Source organism: Prunus mume, linkage group LG1 (genome assembly GCF_029339155.1).
Source record: "Prunus mume cultivar Tortuosa linkage group LG1, ASM2933915v1, whole genome shotgun sequence".
NCBI lineage: Eukaryota > Viridiplantae > Streptophyta > Magnoliopsida > Rosales > Rosaceae > Prunus > Prunus mume.
Window position 1 is genome coordinate 14,176,103 of NC_142698.1, and position 24,522 is coordinate 14,200,624.

A 24,522-nucleotide genomic window follows, 5' to 3' on the forward strand; every position below is an offset into this window, starting at 1 on the left:
CAGGGACGTCTTTATCCAGTAGCTCTTGTGTTGTCTAAGCAGTAAGCAGTCCCTTCAATTATTTTTTATTTATTAATTGAATTAGTTTAATTAATTTGTGAGTTCGATTATATTTGCTATTAAATGGAGGTGATGCTTGATGTTGATGATGAGTTCCTGTGTTGGCCATCGCCAACTGTTTGCCAAGTGGAGAAAGGAAAACGACGCGCCGGAATTGTCTTCGCAGAAAACGACGGTCGTCGAAACAAACACAAGGGAAATCTGTTCGAGTTTGACCATGTTAATATAATATGAGACGGTTTCTGACCAAAATTAAAATTTTGATATCATAAGGTAGCTAATCATTAACGCCACGTCATCAAAATGCAGATTCTTTTAGATTCTATTTTCTATTTTTTCCTCTCTTTTTTTTGAGTGATGACTGACATAGTAAACCTTTATGTTTTTTTTAAAAAAAAAAATTATGAGATTTTAGAAAATGAGAGAATAAATGGAAAATTTGAGTTTTAGATGAAAATGACTATTGCATAATGAGTAAAACTAATGACATGATTATTTATTTGGAATTATTTCAACTCGTGATTTATTCTTTGTATAACACGGGAGTGGAGTTATTCAAATTCATGATTTTTCATATATTTACTAAAATATAATGAAGAAAAAAATTTGTAGGTAACTCATTAAAAAATGTAATTCGATGCTTGAGAAACCACGAGTTATATTGATTATGAGATAGTAGCTTATCTCAAATAAGTAAACACGAGTTCCAATCAGGTTGTAAAAATAAAATAAAAATATCCCAAATTATGAGTTAAAAGAGGTGAGTATCGAAATTACGAAGACTATAAAGTCAACCACTAAGATAAGAATATGTTTGCATTTTTCTTTTAATAAAAGTAGTAAGGTTGCTAATTAAAGCCAAAGATTCATCAAAGTAGTTAATCATATCTAATATACAAAACTTAGATGGATAATTTATTGATACAAAGATAAGAATATAATTTATGCACATGTGGGTTGACGGATTTATGCGTTTACTGTTAAATTGTTGTTGTTGATAGATTGATTCCAAAAACCAAATTGTTCCTTTTCAGGATATTCGTCTGTGTGTTTTTTTTGTTCATTTTGTTTTCAAATTCCACTTGTCACTTGTGATATGAAACCTTTTTTTGACCCGGCAGGTGTTACTTGCAGCCTACATAATACAATAATTAGCATTAACTACAAATTAGGGGATAAGTGTGGAGATTTGGAGAGGCACGTTTCCAACAAATGGGAACATTTGACTCAGAGAGAGAGAGAGAGAGAGAGAGAGAGAGAGGATTTATGTCCACCGTCCCTCACAAAATCATCGTTTGCTTTTGGATTAAGATCTCCTTGAATTTTTAAAGGCGGTGATGCGATACACATGGGAATATCTGCAATTGGATTCAACTTTTGTATGGCTAGAAAATTAAATTAAATATTTCAATATTTATGCGATAAGGGGGGCACGTAAGAGCATCAACGACATGTAATGGTATGTGTTATTACATTGTTTACATTATGAACTTTTTATCATTCTATGGAAAAATAAAAATAAAATTGTATGATATTGGAATACGAATACATGTTAATCTTTATATTAATAATACGAAGAAGCTATATCACATGACTGTACTCCAATATCACACAATAATTACTCGTTTACAACGTGAATCGTAAAAAAGAATTGTCAAACAAACTCGCCAACAAGAATGACATATCCGCCCCTAACCACCCATGTTCCCATCTCTTACTTTACCATTTCATTTCAGATAAAAGATAAAATTACAACTCAACTTGAGTTATTATTGGTTGTATATATGAACGTAACTAGTAAGGAATTGTACCACATTCTCTAAAAACCCAAGACTAGTAAGGAATTGTGGCACAAGATGATCGATTGGCCGGTGGATGCGACAAATCACAACTGACTTGGTGTGAGGTTAACTTAACTTCCCCTTGATCATAATTACAAAATGTAAAGGATAATTCACATAAGCCAAAACAAATTGTCGTTTTCATCATTATCACTTGAATACACAGAAGCATTGTTTTCGATTGGCTCATCTCCTCTGCGCCAAGATCGTTTCTGATAGCTGCTGATCTTGCCGCAGGCTTTAGCTGAAAACGAATTGGTACAAAATCCTTTTTCAGCTCATCGTATTTTCACTTCACTCACCAAATGCCCAAAACAAAAACCAATGGCAAGAAAGTAAAAACAGAGAAGAAAGCAACGTTTTTACCTTTTTTATAGTAAAAAAGGAAGAGATAAAAGAAAAGGAAAGCAAGTTTTGTTGCATAAAAATGGATGGATTGCATGGTGGGGAGTGAGGGGAGGTGGGGAAGTGCCAACTGCCAAGTGGAAACTACAAGGACAAATGGCTGTTACCCTGCTATGCAAAACCATGCAAGTCCTTATTCTTTGTGAAAAGAAAAAAAGGTTTGTTTTTATCTTATGGGTTGGCGTGTGAGAGAGAGAGAGAGAGAGAGAGAGAGAGGGCTATGGCTTTCTGGCTCTGCTGCAACGCTGTAATGTCTATATGCTTCAACCGCTAAGCGAACGAGGGATGAGTGAGAGGGGAGGGAGGCTGGCATGGCATTGGCCCACGTTTCACGTTTCACGTTTCACGTTTCACGTTTAGCAGCACAGTGGGTTAAATAAAAATCACTCACACTCACACTCACACCACGCACCCACGCACCCACACTCCCAAAATAAAAAACCAACAAAAAAACAAACAAGGAAATTCAAGTGTACCTAAGGGAGGGGAATTCAAACGCATAACTTTAGAATTGCCCCCAATCATGACCTAAGCTCTAATTTTTTTTATAAACATATTAAAGCCTTTTAGCAAATTTATAATTTGCAAACTCTCGAAGTGGTTTTGAGTGATTGCATTTCTAAACTCCCGAAGAAAATAGATGAAAATGTATAATTTGCAAACTTTGAACTTAAAAAATGAATATTTAGAATTTTATCATTTGGCGAGATAACTGTCTTACTAGTCGAGTCGTATTAGATTAGGTTGTGATATTATTCATTTCGATTAGGTCAAAAGCTTCAATTGATGAATATATCAAATAAGCTTATTTAAGTGGTATGCTCCATATATCGTATTTCAATGATCTGATTCATTTAATTTTTAATTTTCTTCATAGATTATCTATTAAAAAACACTTGGATTCGAAAATAAACTACCACTCAATTAAGTTGTTGTCATTTTAGTGTTCAAAGATCATATATGAAAAAAACACTTGAATCTGAAATCAACTAACCGCTAAATTAAATTGGTGTCATTTTAGTGTTCTCTTAATCCATAAAGTTCATCTAATTTGATAGTCGCAACTCGACGTGTTAATGGTTTTCAAATTTATATTCATATTTGAATGAATAATTGAAAAATAGACAGCTAAAATCGTTAAAAAAAAATTCATAGTGGACTCCATAAGGTGTCATTCAATAGAAGGAAATTGCCGAATAGGTATGTTATTATAATTATATAACCGTGTACACTGAACGTAAAAATACATGCACCTATAATAATGTATCAATGTATATAGATTTTGAATAATATATTTCGAGGATTGTTATTGACACTCCGAAAGAGTTAGTACGAACTTCTATATATGCAATTTTTATTTATAATTTTTAAAATAAAGAGCGTGTGATAATTTTTTTAGAATGCCGATAACAACTTTTGTATATTCATATAAATGTTCCAAAGGAAAGACCATAATCACATCCAAATATAACTTTGGTGTTTAATTAAAAATATATATAACTGATTTAAAATTTTCTAAAAACAAAAACAAAAACAAATTGTCAAATTTTCCTTAAAAAGCGAGGGACCCACACTGGTGACAACTCTGGCGGAACCCACCTTCCTTCTCTGGGGGAGTTCCAGCGTGTTTGCCACGCCCTATCTTCCGCGTTAACTTACACCTCTGTGCGTTTCGTTTTACTATTTCTGCGTTTTGCTATTCCTATTCGGCGTATTGCTTTTCGGTCCTTTCCCCTCTCTCTCTAAATTAAAATAATAATTAATTATCCAAGTCACTGTAAGAAGGAGGGGCAGAGAGAGAGTGTTAAAAAGGCCTTTGGGGCTTCGTTTCAACTTTCAATAAAGCCTCTTCTTCTCCTTCTCCATCAAACCCCCTCCTTCCTCCTCTGTGTTTTCTCAGTCCACACTAAGCACTGCTTTGCCTTTTTCTTCTTCTTGGATACTTGCCTGGGACCCTGCGAGTCTCTGCATATCTAGCAAACCCACCTGGGGTTTGCTATATTATTATAACTTCACCAAGCAGCAAACTCTCCACCTCACTTTCTTCCTCTACTTTTTCCTCCCATCATTCTCTTTTGCTCTGCTATTTCAAAGGCTGCCCAAATGTCTGACTTGATAGACGACCCCGCGTTTTGGCTCCCTACCCAGATTCTCGACGACGACGACCTACCCGCCATGGACCTCGGTTCCAAAACCAACTCCAAGACCCACCACAAGAGCTTCGGGCTCAGCTTTGACGTTGATGCTTCGAAAGCTCTGCTTCCGTTCGACTTTCCTTATGGCGGGTACGGGGCTTTCGGAGTTTCGTCGGATCTCAGCTCGCCGGTCGAGTCTGTGGTGGGCTCCAGCGAGACGGAGAGCGACGAGGAAGACTACCTCGCCGAGTTGACTCGCCAAATGGCTCGCTCGACGTTCGAGAAGGAGTTGAAGAACTCTGACTCTGCTTTCGGCTCTGACAACTCAAAGGTATGGGGACGAAGTAATTTTTGGTTTTTTTCCCCTCTTTTAGCTTCTAAACGAATTGTTTTGATGATGGTTCTGATTTGGGGTTCTGTTTCTGCAGAGCTGGGTTGTTTCTGGTTCGCCCCAATCGACGCTGTGCCCAGCTGGGAGCGGCTGTGGCTGTGGGCTAGGCTCGAGCCGTGGAAGCCCAAACGCCCACTCGCCGCCGGCCACTTGGGATCTGCTGCATGCGGCTGCAGGGGAAGTAGCGAAGATGCGCATCGACCAGAGTAGAGGCCTCTTGGGACTTCCAAGAAAGCCCTCCCCACCGGTTCCCGCCGCCCCTCTGAGCAGCAACCCCAACAACCCTGATGTTGGTTTTTACTTCCACCAGCCGTCGCTTTCCCACAAGCACTTGCAAGCCACACAGGTAATAAAAAGCTCAAACACTTCAAATCAAATTTCTCCGGGTGTACTTTCGTCGAACACTTCTCAGTATCTAAATTTCTGCTCGATTTTGTTTACAGTTTCAGCGGTTGAGGCAGCAGCAAATGTTGAAGGAACAGAGCTCGGGGGTTTGGGCAGCGCAGCCTCGATACCCACAGCAGCAGTCTCAGTCTCAGTCTCAGGCTCAGGCTCAGGCTCAGGCTCAGGCTCGCCCAATGGTCCAGAGCAGAGTAAGAAGCAACGCTCTCAACACTCGGCCTCTGGGTTTGTCGCCATCTGCATGGCCTCCTCTGCAACAAGCCCAGCAGCAACAACAGTACCAGAAAAATGGGTCTGGCATGAGAGCTGTTTTCCTTGGAACCCAGAACGCTGGTGCCAAAAGGGAGTGCGCTGGAACTGGCGTCTTCTTACCTCGTCAAATCGGCGCCCAATCTGAAACGCGCAAGAAGACAGGTCTATGTCTTCCCCAACTAATAAGTCCTTAGTTTTTCAGTCGAAACAAATTTTTTTTCAGTTTGCAAACAAAACCCAACAAGCAAAATTCGTGTTCTTCTTCATTGAAGTTAGTTGGTCACGTCATTAATATTTCTTGGTCTGGGTTGCTGTGATGTTGAAGTCTTTTAAATTGGGTAATCTGTTTTTTCTTTTCAGATCTGGGTGTCGTAAGTTTTCAAACTCATTTATTTGGTCTCAGTTGTGAATTTATTTTGGTGGCTCATTTATAATTTTCTGTCTGTGTGTTTTACAGGTTGCTCGACAGTTCTCGTTCCAGCTAGAGTTGTGCAGGCACTGAAGCTGAACATTGATGATATGTGCGCACCTCAACCGCCCCACCTTCAGCGTCGTTTCAATGCAAGCTACAACCCTGAATATGGTAAATCCTAAATCCCCCCCTTCTTTACACTGTTTCTAGCAATTTTTACTTTTACCAAGTTGATTTTTATACCGATTTGTTTGATTTTGGTGGCTGGTTTTGAATTGCAGATGTTGCTCTGAGGCTTCGAAGTAACAACAGCGCCATTTCTCAGCAGAGACGCAATGGTATTAGGCCACAGCCGCCACAAGTGAGCAATGAGATTAGGCTCCCCCAGGAGTGGACTTATTAGCAGCATTTCAGTTCTGGGGTGGTTTGGTGTTTTTTGGGGAATTTTAGGGCAAGGGGAAAGAAATTGAAGGGTTTTAGGAAGAAAGGAAAGGAAGTATGCAAGTTTTATTAGTTTTTGATATAGGGTTTTTAATGGTTTTTACTACAGGTGGTAGGGTAAGTACAAAGGAAATAGTTTTTGAGAAAAGACAGGACAGGAGAAAAATGGCTGAACCAGAAGAAGAAATGTTTTTTTGGGTTTTAGGGTTTAGGTGAGAAATAAATGGTCTACTTTCATTAAAGTGATGGCACCTGCTGCATGCTATATTACAGCAGAAGCAGAAGCAGCTTTTGTTCCAAGTGATTTTGTGCTCGAAGAACGAGGCAATGGTGGATGCTTGTCCCTCTTTTGTTTTAGTCTTTTGGGATAAGAAGAGTTTGGGATCTTTTAGAAAGAAGAAAAATATATTTATCAGAGAGAATTGAGAAAGTTCAAGGTGTAAAAAGGATTCCAATCTGTCCTCCCATCTTGCCATGCAACAAGTTAGTGTTATTAATAATAATAAATAAATAAAATGCATGTATTGGCCTATTTCTCCTCTCTTTTTTGTTCTTTAATGATTTTATTGTCCAGCAGTGTAATGTTTTTGGGCAGTGTGCGCTTGGGGTTTGGTGTGTCTCCAACTTGTGTATTTTTGAATTTTTCTTCTTGGATTAGATTAATATGTGACAGTTCTAAAAGCTCCAGAAGAAGCTGCAACAAAACGACTTTTGCTTTTCCCAAAGTCCGGCAAGCTGGATTGTTTAATTGTGTTTGCTTGCTCCTTAATTAGATTTAATTTAGCATAGTTAAATCATAAACATTCCTAAGAAAACGAAGTTGGAAGAGAAAGGTGACGATTGCGACAGACCGGGGGGTTTGCTTAAGAGGAAAGGCAGCTGCAGCTGCACCACTGATATGGGCCGGCGCGAGGTTCTCATTAGTGGGCCAACGCGTGGCTGGTCTTTTACACGTGGCAAACACCGATGTGCCGGATTTTGCTTTGCTTTTGAGTTTTTTATTTTGAGATCGTTCTGCCTCATCCCATATCTTACTTTAAATTTATATGAACGGGGCCCAGATTTGTTTCTGAATCTATCTCTCTCCGCCTGGGGATGTGGGAACTCGGGGGTTGTGGGGCCTGCATGACAGCGCCAGTGATGCGCTGTTTGCCGGCATGTGGTGGTGGAGGAGTGGTGGTCAAACACGTCCACAGGGGGTTCACATGGCGCCCACTACGGGTGGTCTGTGGTGTTTCACGCGCGAGAAAGGCGGGTGGGGGGATGGCGGTGGATGGGGCCCACGTCGGGTGATGTGTGGTTAGTGGTGGTGGTGGGAGGTGGGTGGGTACTTGGGTACCGAGTGAGTTACTGGGTATGCGTGCGTTACATCCTCCACCTCGCTGGATGTGAATCAGTTTTGACTCGGTCATACATACTTTGTTTTTATTTTGTAAATTTTTGTTTCTGTTTAGGGTGATGATTTTGTACTTCCGAAATCACTCTTAAATAAAAGCTTATACACTTCTTGTATGTGAGAGGATAGAGGAGTGTGGGAAGCGGTATTTGGAGTATTATAAAAATAAGAACTTCTTAGGATGAGGAGGAGAGAATGTAGTTCAAGTAAATTTTAAATCTTTCGAGGATTCTATGTCACATCTCTTGATTACTTTCCTCATTTGAGCGATATCAAAAGATCATCCATTTGGTCAAAAAAAAGAAAAAGAAAAAGAAAAAAATGATGATATTTTTGATATATATAGGCCCCTCAAAATAAGGCATATCTATTTAGCCACCCTAATTTTTGAGGGTACAATCATGTAGATGGCTAAAGCTCTTGGTGTGAAGGTGGCATGTACACGATGGATGGATGTGATGGGTGTGACAAAATATACAATGTATCCAAAGTGCCAAAACTCAAACATGTTCGCTAATGGGACTTCAATGTTGACCTTTCCCAATAGCCGACTTAGTTGTGAAAAAGCCCTTTGACCCCATGGACACTTCGTGGGTATTATTCACTTGGTGGGCCAAACTGCAGCCCGCAGCAGCCTCCTCCCATGATTTTTGGTTTTTGTTTTCGAGTGGAAAAGAATCGAGTAAACATCCAAAGCTTCTTCTATTTGTCAGGAGGTGTGTGTTTTTGGGTTTCGGTTTGGTGAGAGCCTTGTGAAATTAACGGTTGCTCAACCAACAAAACCGGCCGATTTTTTTGAAGATGTTAACGCCAATGGAAACAAGACCGACTCAGCAATTTCTGACGAATAACGTAGTAGGGTGATGCATGCTGTTGTGGAAATATAACTTGTTTTGTAATTATTGCGCGTAGAAGATTGGGTTTGATTTGAAATAGTAAAAAAGGTTGTATTGAGAAGCAAGAAATGGTAAGTGATTTGACAGATTTTCTACCCACACTAGTACTATTGACATCCCTCGGAAGTATGGAGTATGTATTTGCCTATTTGTGGAGAGAAACTCACATGATCCAGAGAAATGGATTGTGTTTCCCTCTTTTCGGCTAAGGTGGCCGATGGAATGAATTTTTGATCAATTCTTCTCTTGGGTTAGTAGGCGTGCCACTCAAGCCACTGATTAGCTTGAATGAAAACAGTTGGATTGTTGTGTTTGCTCTTTTGACTTTTAACCAGCTGATTGATGGGCCAAGTAAGGAACTTCCTCTTGGCTGAAGTTCTTTCACTTCCTCGGAGTCGAGGATGGTTAGGTTTCTTGTGGATGTTTTTACGACTTTTAGGTTTTTTAATGAGAGCGGTGCAATTAACTTAAAACAAATTTAAACTAATACCAATAATTAAAGTGCAAGAAAATAGATCAAAGTGATAAATAATGTAAAATAAAGCAAGAACGAAATAAGAACGATAAACTAAATTAAACTTAATGAAATTCAATAATAATGAAAGTATAGCAATTGAAATAACTTGAATTTAAAAGATAAGGTAATGTAAATTGCGAGAAATTAAACTTACACTAATAAAAGTGAAGAACATATCTAGTCTACTTGCTTGGAAAATAAAAACCTAATCTATGGATAGAAAAGTGAAAGACAAAAAGTAAGTTTTTGTGTCTGATATCAATGGCCTTTTGCTCTTCATATGATGGGGTTTATATAGGGTGATCATCCACCCATGAGTTGGCCATTAAATGGCCCGAAGGTCAACTTCGCTCAAAATATTGCCTTGTGTGGCTTCCTAAATCCATGGAATTGATAAGATCATCTTATTGAAAATCTGATTCCTTGGTTCTCTCTTTCTTAGGAATGTTCCGAATTTATGTTGATTTCTTTGATTGCTTTCCTGAAGTAGATCTCGTCACGTGCATGAAAACATCCAGAAGTTTTAGGTCTACTTTCGTAGGTTGTGCTTGAAACTCGAGGACTTGGCTTGGCATTTGGAGTTCTAATCTTGAAAAAATGATCAATGATGTTAGGTGACTTGGAAACCCAATGAATCCACGTACATCCTCAAGGTGTCTTAATTACATAATATACATGAATTATCACCTAAAATATAATATATTTATCAAATACTCCATTTAATGGCCATTGAGAATGCACATGCCATAAGGCCATGACCTGCATGTATGTATAAGGAAAATTCAAGGCACAAAGGCCTAAGGTAAATGCTACACATGCTAAAACTCACGTCAAGAGTTTGTCTTCTCTTTGCCCAAGTCAAACCGTAAGGCCAAGGCTTGGCCTTTGTAACTATATATATATTGAGTTGGCCAAATCAACATGTGAAGGCCAAGTTGGCCTTCATGCAATTTTAACTAAGCAAACTGTAAGGCCATCTTATTTATATATAAGCTAGAGAGTGAACAAATTTTAGCCACAAAGTCACGCCAGCACACCCAATATTCCTTTGCAACTTGAAGACCTAACCAGCCAATCCTCACAACAGAAAACCTAGCCACACCTCCATCTTGAAAACTAGCTAAGTCTGCTTGCTTGGCCAGCTCTCACACACCTCCAGCCAAAATCACATCCCAGCCAACTTGACCTTTGCAAAAGGCATTCGGGTAGTGAGACCATTCCGAATTTTTCTGGTCTTGACCTCTTAGAGTTGGGTTCCACTTTGACTTCGGATTGGATTTTAGACCGCACCCAAACAGGGTGACATCTGTTCCTACAACGTTTGCATTATCGATTAATGGTGAATTTACAATGGGCTAAGAGTGATAAACTGGCCCTTGCAAGTTGAAAATCATTGTTTGGGGGGGAAAATTTGACCCCAAAAGTTAAACGTTGTTGCCCACCAAATATTAGATCTTTTGCCCCCAATGAAGCAACTGTAGGGGACTTTTTCTTCCTGTAGCTATAATGGGATGAGCCGTAAAGGGCATCGAGGAGACTATCCCCTTTGTTTGGGTTCAAAATTAAGCCCCAAAAATACTTCGAAAAGGCAGCAAAGCCTTAAGAAATATGTTGGCTATCTTCACCAACCAGAATAATGGTAACTTACAGGTGGTTTTGGCATGCTTACAGATAATCCTTTTAGCTCAGCGTGAGTGACATGTGGTATGAGAGCAAAATCAACATGAGTTTAGCACCTAGAGAGAATTTAGGCTTGCTTTATGAGAAAAGAATGTGTTAAGGTAAGAAAGGAGATGTTTTGTGAGGGATTTGGCTAAGGAAATAAAAAATGAATAGCAGAGTTCTTCTGGCAGCTGCCATAAGAACAAAATGGAGAAGAAGATGAACAGTGCACTTGCTCTCTGAGGTTGCAGGTAGGATAAACCTCAATTTATAGCCGCTAGAAACCATCATTTTTCAAGAAACCCTAATGGCTTCTACCCATTTTGGCTAGGAGTTTTTGCGCACAGTTTAGACATAGACCCAAACCCAATCTTAGACATAATTTTATAAAGAAACCCTACACCATTTAAAAACTATAAACACACAAAAAAAACCCAAAAATTGACAGCTTAATTTAATAGTTGTTTTTTAGTATATTTGTTTGTGTTAAATACCTATATTGTCCTTGTACTATGGATTTAAGAGAGGAAAATCAGATCTGCTCCAGATTTGCCAAAAAACCAATCTGCCAAAAAACCAAATCAGATTTATTTTCTCCTTTCTCCCTAGATGTTTTCTCTGGTGTTGGAGCAAGAGAGTTTCCATTGAAGCTCAGTTTCATGTCCAACTATATTCTTTCATCTTTAATCTTACAATTTTCACTATTTCACCTTCGATTTCTTGTTCTAAAATCGTGTTTCTATTGATTTTTTCTTTTTTCGGATTGTTCTAGACCTCGAACAAACCTCGATCAGATGCTATTAGCTCTACTCCTCATCTTCGAGCTCTACTCCTCTTTCGCCACATCGTCGTTGTTGTTATCGTCGTCGTCGTCGTTTGGTTTGGACTTGAGATTTTTTATCTTTTGCTTCAATTATGTGTTTCTTCTTCGAATTTTAGTTGATTTTCGAAATGCATTTTTAGCTTTGATGATCGATTCAACTTTTGTTACTATTTTAGTTATGAATCTCATTTTTGTTTAACAAATTTACTTCTGTGACAAGGGTATTAACAATGTACTTTTATGACATAGTATTAACAATATACTTCTATGAATATAATAATATTAATAATCTGGGCTCAGCTTGTTTTGAGTTGGTCTGGTTTGTTCTTTCTTCATCTTTTCTTTGGTGGACATGTATTAGAAATAGCAACATGACAAGTATTAATCAACATGATAGTAAACTAGCAGTGTTATTACCCTAGACTGGAACATTACATGAGTAAACATGCATTAGAAGTAGGATGTCATAGGAAATAGCAGTGTTATTACCTTAGACTAGAACATTACAGGGGTAAATATGCATTAGAAATAGAATGTCATAAGAAACTAGCAGTGTTATTACCCTAGACTGGAACATTACAAGAGTAGACATGCATTAGAAATAGGATGTCATATGAAACTAATATTGTTATTATCCTAGATTGGAACATTACATCCATTAATTAACATGACAGTAAACTAGCAATGTTATTACCTTAGACTGGAACATTACATGGGTAGACATGTATTAGAATTAGGATATCATGTGAAACTAGCAGTGTTATTACCAGACACTGGAATATTACAGGGGTAAACATGCATTAGAAATAGGATGTTATAGGAAACTAGTAGTGTTATTACCCTACACTGGAACATTACAGCCATTAATCAACATGTGTTATTACCCTAAACTGTAACATTACAACAATTAATCAACATGACAATAAAGGTGTAGAACATTATAATTATTAATTAACATGACACGTTAATGAAACTATGGATTTCAAAACCTTTTGTTTGTAATGAATTGTTTGGATTTTTTTATAAAATTGAGTTGAGCTTGTTTTGGGTGCTATATAAGTTTTTTGTGTTGGTTTTCTTTTTTAAGTTAATTAATGACAGTAATGTAATTTATAAAAACTTAAACACTAATTTCTTATGTAGTAAATGAGTTTTGGGTGTGTTTCTAAAGTACATTCAATGTGGGGTTTTTTTATATAATTTCAGTCCATATTTTGAGTATATTAATGAAGCTCCCTTATTTTAAACCCAAATCACTACATGAACTAATCCAAGTTGAATGAAAGTGCTTCAGATGAAAACATAATAATAAAAACAATTAATTAGAACTGATTATAATTAGAAAAATAGATCCTAAAATGAATACAAAATTATAAATGTTTAAATTAGGTTAAATATTCAGTGGATGATATTCAAGTGGCAGCCCTAATTAGGTGAACAACACCTTACCAAAAGAAATAAAATAAAAGGTAGGTAACAACGATTTATTACCGGCAATATAATGGTGCCACATGTCTGCTGACAAGCCGGCCTAGGCAGCTAGCTTGGTCATATGGCGCCAAATAGCAGATCAAATCCCCTGGGCGAGTCACCACCGTATCATCTCTAGGATCAATCACCCATTCTCCAGTAAATGGTAAATGCAGGTACCAATTACCGCGCGGTAAAAATATAGCCGTCTGGTCACCATTTTAGCTTCTTTGTTGAAAAGTGGAGAGCAAATACTCAACTGAGAATTTGACGCTGGAGCTTTGAAAATCAATGGACTCTTGAGTCAGTCAGTCTGGGCTCGTCCTCAACAATCCGAATTTCAATTTTCAGGTAAACTGCGTGATTTTGAAGATAATTGACTGTACGGAATCTCCAACTCCAACTGCTTCAGCTGAGCGGAAGTTTGTTTCTTCATGTAGCGTTAGGGTTTTTGTCACTGTGGAGCTTCACGGCGTTGATCGGCGATGGATGTAGGAGAAGGTGCCGTGCAGGAAATTGAGCCACAGAAGAAGGAGAAAGAACCTACAGAAGATGAGAAGAGGTAGGTAGTTTCAATTTGTTTTTGTTTTTGAATTTTTTTTATTGAGTTATTATTTCCTGAATTGCAAGATAATCAGTTTGTGAAATGCTACTTGAATTTCATTGAATTGATTTTATTTTCTGATTATAGGAGGCAGAAAATAGCGCCTGGAACTTTGATGAAGGCAGTGGTGAGGCCTGGTGGAGGTGATGCAACACCTTCAGATAATTACCAGGTTGAGCTTACATTACCTATTCATTTCATTATCTACTATTGCAATTGAACTGTGTCACGTTAATGAGTTTTGGTGGTTAATGTTATGGAAGCAAATGGTCAAAGCTAAATTGTGCTCTACATTTTGCAGGTCGTATATCATTATACTGTTAGAACATTGGATGGAGTTGTTGTTGAATCTTCCAGATCTGAATATGGAGGCAAGTCGAATTACATGCTATTGAGCACATTTTGACATGTCTATATAGATTCATTTTGCTCGAGCATTGAGTAAAATGATGTTAAAGTGCTCTATTGTATTTATTGGATTGAATAAACACTTTTTAACAGGCAAGGGTATCCCAATAAGACATGTTTTGGGCAAGAGCAAGATGATAGTGGGATTGCTAGAAGGAATTCCAACAATGTTGAAGGGTGAAATTGCAATGGTAATATCTTCCTCATTTCGTGAGCTTGATGTCTGCCTTTGAATGTGTGTATTTTAGCTCCTTGTTATACATGCTGGTGTATCTGGCTCATTGTTTACTGATTTTAATATTTCTTTTTTCAGTTCAAAATGAAACCTCAAGTGCACTATGGTGAGGATGACTGCCCAGTTGTAGCTCCCAGTAGCTTTCCAAAGGATGATGAACTTCATTTTGAAATTGAGATGATAGATTTCTTTAAAGCCAAGGCAAGACTTTCAAAACAGAAATCCGCATTTTTAAATCATAATATCTTTGGCATGGTGGAAATTCCCCTAGTACAGTTGCTTGGATGGTGATCATGCACTGGGCTTCTGATACTTCATCCTCCTCCTGACCTCACACGTGTTCTGTCTTATTTATTTACTTTTGGTTCTTTTTCAGGTCATTAGTGATGACTTGGGAGTTGTAAAGAAGGTACAGGAAATACTAAATTGTTGCATTTCTGTTTGACTTAGTTAGGAGCGTGTTTATAAACTCAGAAATTCTTTCAGGATATGTATATATATATATATATATATATATATTTTGTGATTAAGTTCAATCACCGTAATCTGCGCAGGTGATGGTTTAGTAGAAATGGTAATTCTCTGTACTTTTCCCCCAAATTTGAAATAATAGGTTCCCCATTTAAACGGCAGGTAATAACTGAAGGTCAGGGTTGGGAATGTCCAAGGGAACCTTATGAAGTCAAAGCCTGGTAAAGACAGTTTTTCCCGTTCCCAATAAGTTTTCTGTTGCTGTATTGAACTGTAAATTGGAATATGCTGGAATATTCTAAGAGAGGTATATGGCTGTTTTCAGGATATGTGCAAAGACAGGTGACGGAAAAGTGATTGTTACACGTACTCAAGGAGAGCCATTTTTCTTTAATTTTGGAAAGTCGGAGGTTGGTAACCCATTGCTAATCACTTATTTGGGTTGCTTAGTTCGTTTGCTTTGTTTCATGTAATATTGTTCTTAGCTGGAGTTATCTGATGTGCTCAAATTGCTATGTTGGTGCTGCTAATTTCATTCTTTGAAACACTATATAATACATAGATGCTAAAACAAATCAAGCCATACGACCTTTAAGGTTGAGTGGATTAAAAGTCAATTTCAATATTACGCCTAAACGATACTACTATATTTTATTCACTATTAGTCTTTGAATATAAACTAGGTACCTGAAGGTCTTGAGATGGGAATTGGTACAATGACACGTGAAGAGAAGGCAGTAATATATGTCACCAGTCAGTACTTAACTACATCTCCTTTTCTGCCTGCTGTAGAAGGTCTTGAAGAAGTTCATTTTGAAGTGGAGCTTGTCCACTTTATTCAGGTGTGCAAAGTTCTTTTCTATCATAAGTCCAGTTGCTTCTTCACGTATCTTATCTTTTTCTTGAGGTAATCTCATGTATAGCTATTTTGGCAAGGATATGCTTTGGCGGGGTATTTATGAGGCTCTGATCTAGCTTTATGGTTATGTATTATCAGGTGCGTGACATGCTTGGGGATGGGCGTCTGATTAAACGGCGTATTCGTGATGGAAAAGGTGGGGTTTAAGAGTTTTAAAGAAATCTGCATTCCTTAGAAACATAGATTGAGAAATGCTATTCCTTTTTCTTTTCATGTCAGATTTTCCTAATTGACTCTGTTTCTTTTCAAGTGGTAGTTTTTTTGTTTTGGTGTCTATTTCACGATCGACTATCTGCATATGTTGAATTCATGCATCAAGCGTAATTTATCTTTTATACATTTGGAACAATTAGGTGAGTTTCCTATGGATTGCCCTCTTCAAGACAGCCTACTACGTGTCCATTACAAGGGCATGCTTCAAAATGAAGAAAAGACAATCTTCTTTGATACAAGAGTTGATAACCATGGTCAGCCTTTGGAGTTCTGTTCTGGAGAAGGCCTTGTAAGTTGTTCATAATCTTTGAGATGAAATATTTATGTGTAGTTTGAAATTTTCACTTTTCTGTTTGTGCAATATATACACATATAGGTATATACATAGTATGTGTATATATATTCAAATGTTAGACTAACATGTGGTTGTCACATGTACCTCCTTATTCAGATGGCTGATTTGCATAATGGAATTGAAGCTAGTTGTTAACCTTGTTTGTATATGAATGGTGATTAGTTGGGCTATTCAATTCAATGTGGGGAAACTTTTCTTTTGTATTGTAGGTGCCTGAGGGATTTGAAATGTGTGTTCGTTTGATGGTGCCTGAAGAGATAGCTCTCGTCACATGTCCTCCTGATTACGCATACGACAAGTTCCCTAGGTTACTTTTAGAATACTAGCTTACAATCAGTAATTTTTATAATGATTTGTAAAAAACAGTATCCCAAAATAATACACACACAAACACAATTGGAAGTCTCCTCTCCTGTCATTATTTCTCTTGTTCTTCCAGTTCAAGTGTGTCACTGGTTTTTCCCCCATATTATCAGGCCAGCTAATGTTCCTGAAGGTGCTCATATTCAATGGGAAATCGAGCTTCTTGGTTTTGAGATGCCAAAGGTAATCCAAAGTTGTCCTTTCTCCGAAGCGTTTCTAATAAACCAATTAACTGAAAATTGACCAATATCATTTTGATAATGTTGGTATGGTGTTATGGTTATAATTTCTGAATATTCCTGGGTAATTATTTTAAAATTTTTATGTTGACCTTCTGTCAAGTAGTTACTTCAATATGAGATGAAAGTTTCACGTTTGAGAATGGTCATTTAATATTTTGTATAATTTTAGAAGTGAATTTTGAGTCGTCATATTTATACTATATTGTAATCTATCTTATCAACCTCGCTCCAGTATTAGCTTTTGGCTCAGAGTAACTTTGAAAGTGGTTGTCTATTGGTAGACTTAATCATAGGTGTTCTGAATGCTTTAGATATTGATGCGACTAAACTTTGCATACTTGGACATGCTTTATGTTTTTCTGGTTACCTGGAAATTTATCTGAACTATGTATTGAATTTTTTTCTTGCATAGGTCCTTACTTTCAAGCTCTACACTACATCATTCCTATTTCACTAGGCCATGTGGTTAATGCCTTATTCTCAAACTTATTGCAGGATTGGACTGGTTTGAACTTTCAAACAATAATGGAAGAAGCAGAGAAAATTAGAAACACGGTATGTATTATTAACATTTAATTCTTGCTGCATCAAACCATCTACCTGCTACTGATATGTTAACACAGAAACTCATTGCATCAAAGTTCTGTTTGTGTGTGTACGTGCACAATTTCGTGGTTGCTCATATGTACCAAGTTTTTCTAGTGGTACAAAGTTTGGTTTATATTATTATACCGCATTCAAAGAGTAGGATATTTGAACTTTTTTTTTTGGTCAAGTAGGATAGTTGGACTTTAAAATAATGTGAAATTGGAACTTTGATGCATTTTTCATTTCAGGGAAACAGGCTATTCAAAGAAAGAAAGTTTGAACTTGCTAAGGCAAAGTATGACAAGGTACTATGCCTTTCCTTGCATGCTTCACCTTTAGAATTGTGAGTATCCTGTGGGTGTAGACCCATTCTATCTTCATGTAGAAGCAGTTTTCTTACTGCAGTCATTTGTTAACTAAATCCCATTGCAAGTTGGTTGCTACTTGTTACAACTGATTTGAATTCTGGAATATAAGTGCCACTACCCCAGTTCCTTGTTTCAATATGAGTGAGTTAAATTTTATCATTTTATAAACGGATGATAATACTACATTCCGATGTTGTGTGTCATTTTATTAAATCATAATTGCTACTGTCTCCATGAAGTCATTAAAAATGTGTCTATTGTGCTTTTATTGTCGAATCTGTTGGATGATTGTTATGCAGGTGCTACGGGAATTTAATCATGTTAATCCACAAGATGATGAAGAAGGGAAAATATTTTCAAATACAAGGGTAATCAGTTTCCTTTGCTTCTTGTATTTCTCCTTTGGGTGTCTTATTGTACATTTAATTCTTTTACTAGAGGGGATAAGTATTCCCGAATTGTTTAATTCTTGATTCTTGTAAGAGTGAAACATGTTCGTTTCATCTTCTCTAACTTGAGTAACACAACCTGTATGTTTGATAGCTTTACGCCAATGATTTTGATAATGGATTTTACTTTTGAATGTTTGTAGAATTTGTTACATCTGAATGTGGCTGCATGCTACCTGAAGATGGGAGAGTGCAGAAAATCCATAGAGACATGCAACAAGGTATGTCCTTGGACTTTGGTATTGTAGTCTGAAGTCAATTCTTTGGACTTTGGTTTTTAACTTGTTCCTGATGGAATTATCTAGGTTTTAGAAGCAAACCCTGGACATGTCAAGGCTCTCTACCGGCGAGGAATGGCCTACATGACAGTTGGAGATTTCGAGGAAGCAAAGAGTGACTTCAACACGGTAATGTTTATAAATAATTCAGTAATATTGTATTAATTTATTTTTAAACACTTGTATCCCTTTCTGATTTCTCTTGTGGATGCTATTAGATGATTAAACTTGACAAGTCAACTGAACCTGATGCAACAGCTGCTCTGCTAAAAGTAAAGCAGAAGGAACAGGTGAGTTGAGTTGAGCAGCAACAAGTTTGTTTTTGATGGTTTGAGATGGAGTGCAAATTGTTTATGCCATTATCTATGTCTTGCAACTAATAATCAGGAAGTGGAGAAGAAGGTGCGGAAACAATTTAAAGGACTATTTGACAAGAAGCCAGGGGAAATTGCAGAGGCTGGAACTGAAGATGTAGACGAGACTGCAGGTGAAATCCACAAGAATGATGATAAGGAGGATACTGACGGTGATCATTCAGACGAATCTCATGAAACCGCAGACGACGCACCTAGAACTTCTTGGCTTTCTCGCCTCTGGCCCAGACGACTACTCGCAGCCCTCGGGCGGCCAGGATGCACCATTTTGTAATCACACGTCTCTTCTTAATGTTTTTAAGTCGGGCATTGTTAGTTTTTGAAGTTGCAGTTCAATGGTGTTCCGGCCATTGGCCTCACCAGTGGTTTAATTATAGATGGGTTTATAGTGAAAGGTTCAAGTGTTTGTAACCAATTGTAGACTATAGAGCGAATAGAAAAGTCCAAATACAAACGTTAAATCATGCTTCTTATTATACTCCACAAACGGTGGAAATAAAATTAGTTTAATTTCTTGCGTGAGCTTGAAGAGCTCCAAAAATCTTTTGACTTTCAAGTTTCAAGGGTCCCTGTGAACCATTGATTCTTCTTCACTGCTTGCATAATCATCAGGTCAATTGTTAAGGTTACAGACTGAGGTGGAGAAGCGAACGTCACCAATCACTTTCGAGGTCTCAAGGACGGTTTCTGTTTCTGTAAGAGCCATTTGACCTAATTCATCTCGACCTTGAGTTATGGAAGAAGACGCCATGCACCAATTACAGAGTCGTTTGGGGCCTTTCTTTCTACCAGGTATTTTATTTTGTCATTTTGTATTTAACTGGGTCATTTGTTGATTATATTTGTTTTTATCTCGTTAATCCTCTCTCTCTCTCTCTCTCTCATTGTAATAATTAACCAATAATCGTATTAGCAATAATGATACCCTTTTTAAGACAATGATGGATGGTAATTATCATATTAGAGCTGCATTAAGACATTGAACAGAAACATGCAGAATATCATACAATAGCAAGTCAAATTTCAAACCACAACCAAACTAGCTAAACAAATAACAACCACCACACATAAAACTTAAAAGAAAAAATAATACCTATTTCTATTATCTCAACTAACCATTTAATCTACCATCTCTCTAATAAAAATGGGATCACCTGTTGTACGGATTTAAACTCTATTAGAGAGATAGTACGCTAGATGATCAGTTGAGATAATACAAATAGCAATATCCCTGATGAGACACTAAAACACAAAACGACAAGCACACAGAAAACCCACACAAAAAAGGTGACAAAAACAAACTATAAACTCAAGCACCGATCAGGAAGATGAAGATCGACAAATCAAACTTTGGGGTCGGCTACGTTGGGTTGGAGGCCATGAGAACGAACCTTGATGATGAAGAAGCCGAGGGCATGGCCGGCCACGGCGGCTATCAGGATACCAGTATTGAACGACATGACAGCGAGCATGACCAAGTAAGCCAAAGCTGTGCGAAAAGTGTAGACGCCTGTTTGAGTGAGGGTGCATATGAAAGTCTTGGTGCCTGGTTTGTGTTTGGGCGAACAGACAGGACTTCAACGGCAACAGCGAGAAGGAAGACGAAGAAGAGGGCCAAGACGTACATGGGAACGCTGTCATCAGGCCAACCACGGAAGAGGACGGTGACGTCTGTGGTCCATGTGAGGCTAGAGCTCATGGCACCATCAGTTGTGTTCTTCAGGTCGCCCTTGGGCGCAGGGGGAGTCATAGACATGCCAGGCATGCCAGCCATGTCATCTTGGTTAGACATCTCTCTCTGCTTCTCTGTGTGTGAGAGAGAGAGAGAGAGAGAGAAGAGAGGAGACAGAGAGAGAGTTTGGAGATTGCAAGGTTAATTACTTTGGATGATCTGGTTTTTGGGGGAAAAGGGATTTTTCTTGTTGGTTTTAATTTAATGAATGGAGGAGCTGGAAAGCAACGCTGTTGGAGGTGATGACGAGGGTTGAGAGGTAAGTGGCCTTCTGATAGCTCATATTCTCTTTTATTTTACATGGGTTTTGTTTGTTTCTTCGTATGCTTTCTTTTTAAAAAGTAAATTTCCCACTATATTAAACTTGAGAAATGCTCTCGACTTTTATGTTTCTAGACTGAACACAGACCATTAATCGAGCTTAACTTGTATACAAAAAAAATTAGCAAAGTCAATTGGTGCTTAGAAAGTGGAATTAAGGAATGGGCAGGTTTATAATTTTATACATAGGAAATGGCCGAATAGACCCCATCATACGATAGGATTGGTTGTGCTAGCTAGTGCTGTGTTCGAGCAACTTACTGAACAAATAAAATTATTCTGGTTTTAATAGTTCATTTTCTTCCGTGAAGTTAAAAAAAAAAAAAGGAATCCATTGGTTGATTCACTGGTTTCATATAACAGAGTCACATCAGAGCAAGATATTCATCACGACATAATTCATTTCATTTCATTTCCTTGTGCTAAAAGTAAAGCCAATTCATTTACAAAAATGGTAGAATAATAAAACTAAAACATATGGGCACAAACTCAGACTTCAGGCTGGGAAGGTTTGGCCAGAGCTAAAGAACTGGCCTTGACTACGAAGTCCCCAAAGGTGTGGCCTGCCACCGCGGCTATGAAGATCCCGACGTTGAAAGACATGACAGCGAGCATGACCAAGTAGCCCATGCCGACTCGAACAGAGTAAACAGAGGCCTGAGCAATCCCGGCCACCATCGGATTGGTGGTTTGTTTAATAATGGGCCACACAGACAAAGCTTCCTTAGCAAAGGCCAGCACAAACACAAAGAAGAGTGCCAATATGTACATGCCAGTGGTTTGGTTAGGCCACCCAGTGAATAGAATTGTGGCCTCATTGCCCCAGTGGAAGCTCATCTGCATGTTCATCTTGGGCATGCCCTCCATTCTGCCCTTGCTTGCTTGAGTGAGAGACTTCACATTTCTCTCAGAGAGGAAGAGATGGGATGTGGTTTTGTGGGCTGGGCTTTGCAAGGTTCTCTTGTAGATTAGGTTACAATAAAGACAGATTAGTGTTGAAACCAATGTTTTTTTGGCTTAATTTGGGGGTGATTACAAAGGGATTAGGGACAAGTGGCCTTTTTAGAGTTATTCTAAAGATGGTATAGTACACATAAATTGAGAGGTGATCAATTCGAAACATGATTATCATTTTTATTTATTAAACACACTACTAATTCCAAATATTACAACATGTAGTGAGTCATGCCAATGCACTGAAATGCAAAACACAAATTAGGTCGGTTGCTTAGGGCTGTGAACAGTAAGTTCGAATTCCCCTCTCCTTGATTAGATTAATTTTAAGCTTTGAACTATTTTGTAAATTAAAATGCAGAACACAGAGAAAGTTAAATTAAAAAAAGGTCACCCTTTCATAAATTTACAACAAAAAGAAAAAGAAAAAGGAAAAATAAAACCCACCCAAGAATGGTTGTTATCCGCACGTCATGGGAGGAAGACTCGCCTGTCTATCAATACCCGACCCGTACGACTTCTTAAAAGCCCGGCTCCCGAAAAGCAAAAACCCGACCGCATGCCCCGCCACCACGGCGAGGAAAACGCCGCCATTAAACGACATGACGGCGAGCATCACCAAATACGACAGCCCGGAGCGCAGCGTGTAGAGACCAGTCTGCAGAAACCCCACCGCAACGCCGTTCGCGCCGGGCTTGAAGAAGCTGCAGTGGGAGAGCAGCTCGACGAGGACGGGGAGAACGAAGACGCAGAGCAGCGAGAGGGCGTACATGACCGGGTTGTCGCGGCCGGGCCAACCTGAGAAGAGAACCTCGGCGCTGTGGCCCCAGAAGAAGGTCATGTGCATCATCATCTTGCGGCGGCGCGTGGGCATGAACCCAGTACTGGCATTAAACGCCGGAAGCGGCGGAGATGGGATGTTGTGATGTGAAGCAGCCATTTGGTTAGTTTATAGCAGAGTTTTGATTGGGCAATTGTAATGGCTAGCCTAATATTTTCGACAATTGTCCATATATATATATATGTATTGTATATGGTTGATTGATGAACATGAAGAATGGTAGAAGATTATGTAATAGATTAAAATGGGGCATATGGCAGTCGGCGAAACGGACGCAAGGCAAGGGTTTATGGACCCACGAAAGAGGGAACAGAATGAGAATTTCTCTCGTTTTGAACTCGTGGTAGCTCACGCTCTTTATTTTGTTGCTGCAGCATCATATCATTATCAACTTTTGTGGTCTCACAACAGAAGCACATTTTTATTTATGCCAATTAATTTAATTCCAAGTTTAAGAAAATTGCATGCAAAATATATCTGGAAAGAGATGATTTCTCTTAATAAATCTAATCTACCCAACAATTAAGATTTTAAATGAATATCAAGTAAATGATAAATAAGATAAATCTTACAAATGATATTCATTTGTAAATTAATCTAATCTACGAGAAAAAGTATTTAAACCTTATATAAGTGTGAGTGGAAATGTGGAAGGTGATGGAGGTGCGCGTAGGAGTGGAATTAGGATTAGTTCACAGATGAGCTGTGAGTATGAGCATGACTGGTTTCCAAGAAATTCCTGCACGAAAGCTGCCAGACTCAAACCAAAACTATTATTCTCTCTCTCTCTCTCTCTCAGGCTTAAAAGGAGGCTCAGACTGAAACCAGAAAAGGAATAAGGAGATGTTGGATATTCCCTCAGTCCATGCACACCAACCCTGATTGCCACGTGGAAACTGATGTAGCAGCAGCTGGTTTGGGTCTGCTACAATATTGAGCCCAACCCCATTTCAGTGTTTGTGCTTTTAAGCCATCTGGTTGTGCTTTCTTGGCTTGGTTTTGCTTGTTTGTTGATCAGAGTAATTCTGGACATTTTATTCTTCTGGTAAAATACAATGACTTTCTACAGTAAAACCTTAATTGGCAAACAACAGACTTTCAATTTATTTTTATTTATTGAAAGTTGGCAAATCCAAAGAATTAATGGGGCAAGAAATTATCAAACAGGTTGCTCTCAGAGTTTCGTGTGGCTATACTCGTTTTTCTAAATTGTTTTAAAAAATAGTCTAGCCGAACGGCTTTACCTTTTTGAATTTTTTCCCGAAATATTATAGCCGCGCGGCTATAATCCTTTTTCCTTATTACTATTATTTTTTATAAAAATAGTATCGCCTCCCGACTTTACTAGACATGTGACACCTATCTCATGGGTGCGTCCCCCTTTTTTTTTAATATATATAAATAGTATAGCCATACGGCTATACTTATATACAGAAAATTTAATCCAGCAAATTCAAAAATATAAAATTCGTTTCTTCACTTCTGTTTTTTGGTCTACTCCTTTAATGTAATTCATGTAATTTAGTAATTTCTTAGCCTTTTTGAATTACTTTAATACAGTGTATTTATATTATTAAACATTGTCTAGTTAAATATATATGTAAATAAATGGTATAAACTCCCATACTTTAATCGCCCGCACGGCTATACAATTTTTAAATTGTTTTCAAATACATTACAGCCGCACGGCTTTACCGTTTTGAC

General features: G+C 38.1%; 2 protein-coding genes and 3 pseudogenes across 2 annotated transcripts; 2 read left to right on the top strand and 3 right to left on the bottom strand.

Annotated features, from left to right (window-relative positions):
- Window positions 1-4,017: 4,017 nt before the first annotated feature.
- Window positions 4,018-6,871, top strand: LOC103338584 (TIP41-like protein). The gene is made up of 5 exons (XM_008241802.3): window positions 4,018-4,772; window positions 4,870-5,178; window positions 5,276-5,648; window positions 5,944-6,069; window positions 6,180-6,871. The coding sequence occupies exons 1-5, from the start codon at window positions 4,410-4,412 to the stop codon at window positions 6,299-6,301; spliced, it is 1,293 nt and encodes a 430-aa protein (XP_008240024.1). The 5' UTR covers window positions 4,018-4,409; the 3' UTR covers window positions 6,302-6,871.
- A 6,422-nt stretch (window positions 6,872-13,293) lies between these two features.
- On the top strand, window positions 13,294-19,511 carry PAS1 (FKBP-type peptidyl-prolyl cis-trans isomerase family protein). The gene is made up of 21 exons (XM_008241814.2): window positions 13,294-13,454; window positions 13,544-13,665; window positions 13,795-13,879; window positions 14,009-14,078; window positions 14,209-14,306; window positions 14,429-14,551; window positions 14,727-14,759; window positions 14,984-15,042; window positions 15,147-15,231; window positions 15,505-15,663; window positions 15,819-15,876; window positions 16,094-16,242; window positions 16,518-16,615; window positions 16,785-16,854; window positions 17,409-17,468; window positions 17,750-17,806; window positions 18,169-18,237; window positions 18,462-18,539; window positions 18,624-18,725; window positions 18,815-18,886; window positions 18,984-19,511. Exons 2-21 carry the CDS (start codon window positions 13,589-13,591, stop codon window positions 19,242-19,244), a joined length of 1,863 nt encoding a protein of 620 aa, XP_008240036.1. The 5' UTR covers window positions 13,294-13,454; window positions 13,544-13,588; the 3' UTR covers window positions 19,245-19,511.
- A 659-nt stretch (window positions 19,512-20,170) lies between these two features.
- LOC103338601 (copper transporter 6 pseudogene) lies at window positions 20,171-20,903 on the bottom strand (annotated as a pseudogene).
- Window positions 20,904-21,512: 609 nt separating this feature from the next.
- LOC103340644 (copper transporter 2 pseudogene) lies at window positions 21,513-21,890 on the bottom strand (annotated as a pseudogene).
- Window positions 21,891-22,437: 547 nt separating this feature from the next.
- Window positions 22,438-23,062, bottom strand: LOC103340634 (copper transporter 6 pseudogene; annotated as a pseudogene).
- Between the last annotated feature and the right edge of the window lie 1,460 nt (window positions 23,063-24,522).

What these genes read in the sequence shown, in the direction of transcription:
- LOC103338584 (XM_008241802.3), top strand. Translation starts at nt 4,410, where the DNA reads ATGTCTGACTTGATAGACGACCCCGCGTTTTGGCTCCCTACCCAGATT. An exon ending in TGAAACGCGCAAGAAGACAG is followed by an intron (nt 5,649 to 5,943) that starts GTCTATGTCTTC and finishes TGTGTTTTACAG; the next exon opens with GTTGCTCGACAGTTCTCGTT. An exon ending in AAGCTACAACCCTGAATATG is followed by an intron (nt 6,070 to 6,179) that starts GTAAATCCTAAA and finishes TTTGAATTGCAG; the next exon opens with ATGTTGCTCTGAGGCTTCGA.
- PAS1 (XM_008241814.2), top strand. Translation starts at nt 13,589, where the DNA reads ATGGATGTAGGAGAAGGTGCCGTGCAGGAAATTGAGCCACAGAAGAAG. An exon ending in CACCTTCAGATAATTACCAG is followed by an intron (nt 13,880 to 14,008) that starts GTTGAGCTTACA and finishes TACATTTTGCAG; the next exon opens with GTCGTATATCATTATACTGT. An exon ending in CCTTATGAAGTCAAAGCCTG is followed by an intron (nt 15,043 to 15,146) that starts GTAAAGACAGTT and finishes GGCTGTTTTCAG; the next exon opens with GATATGTGCAAAGACAGGTG.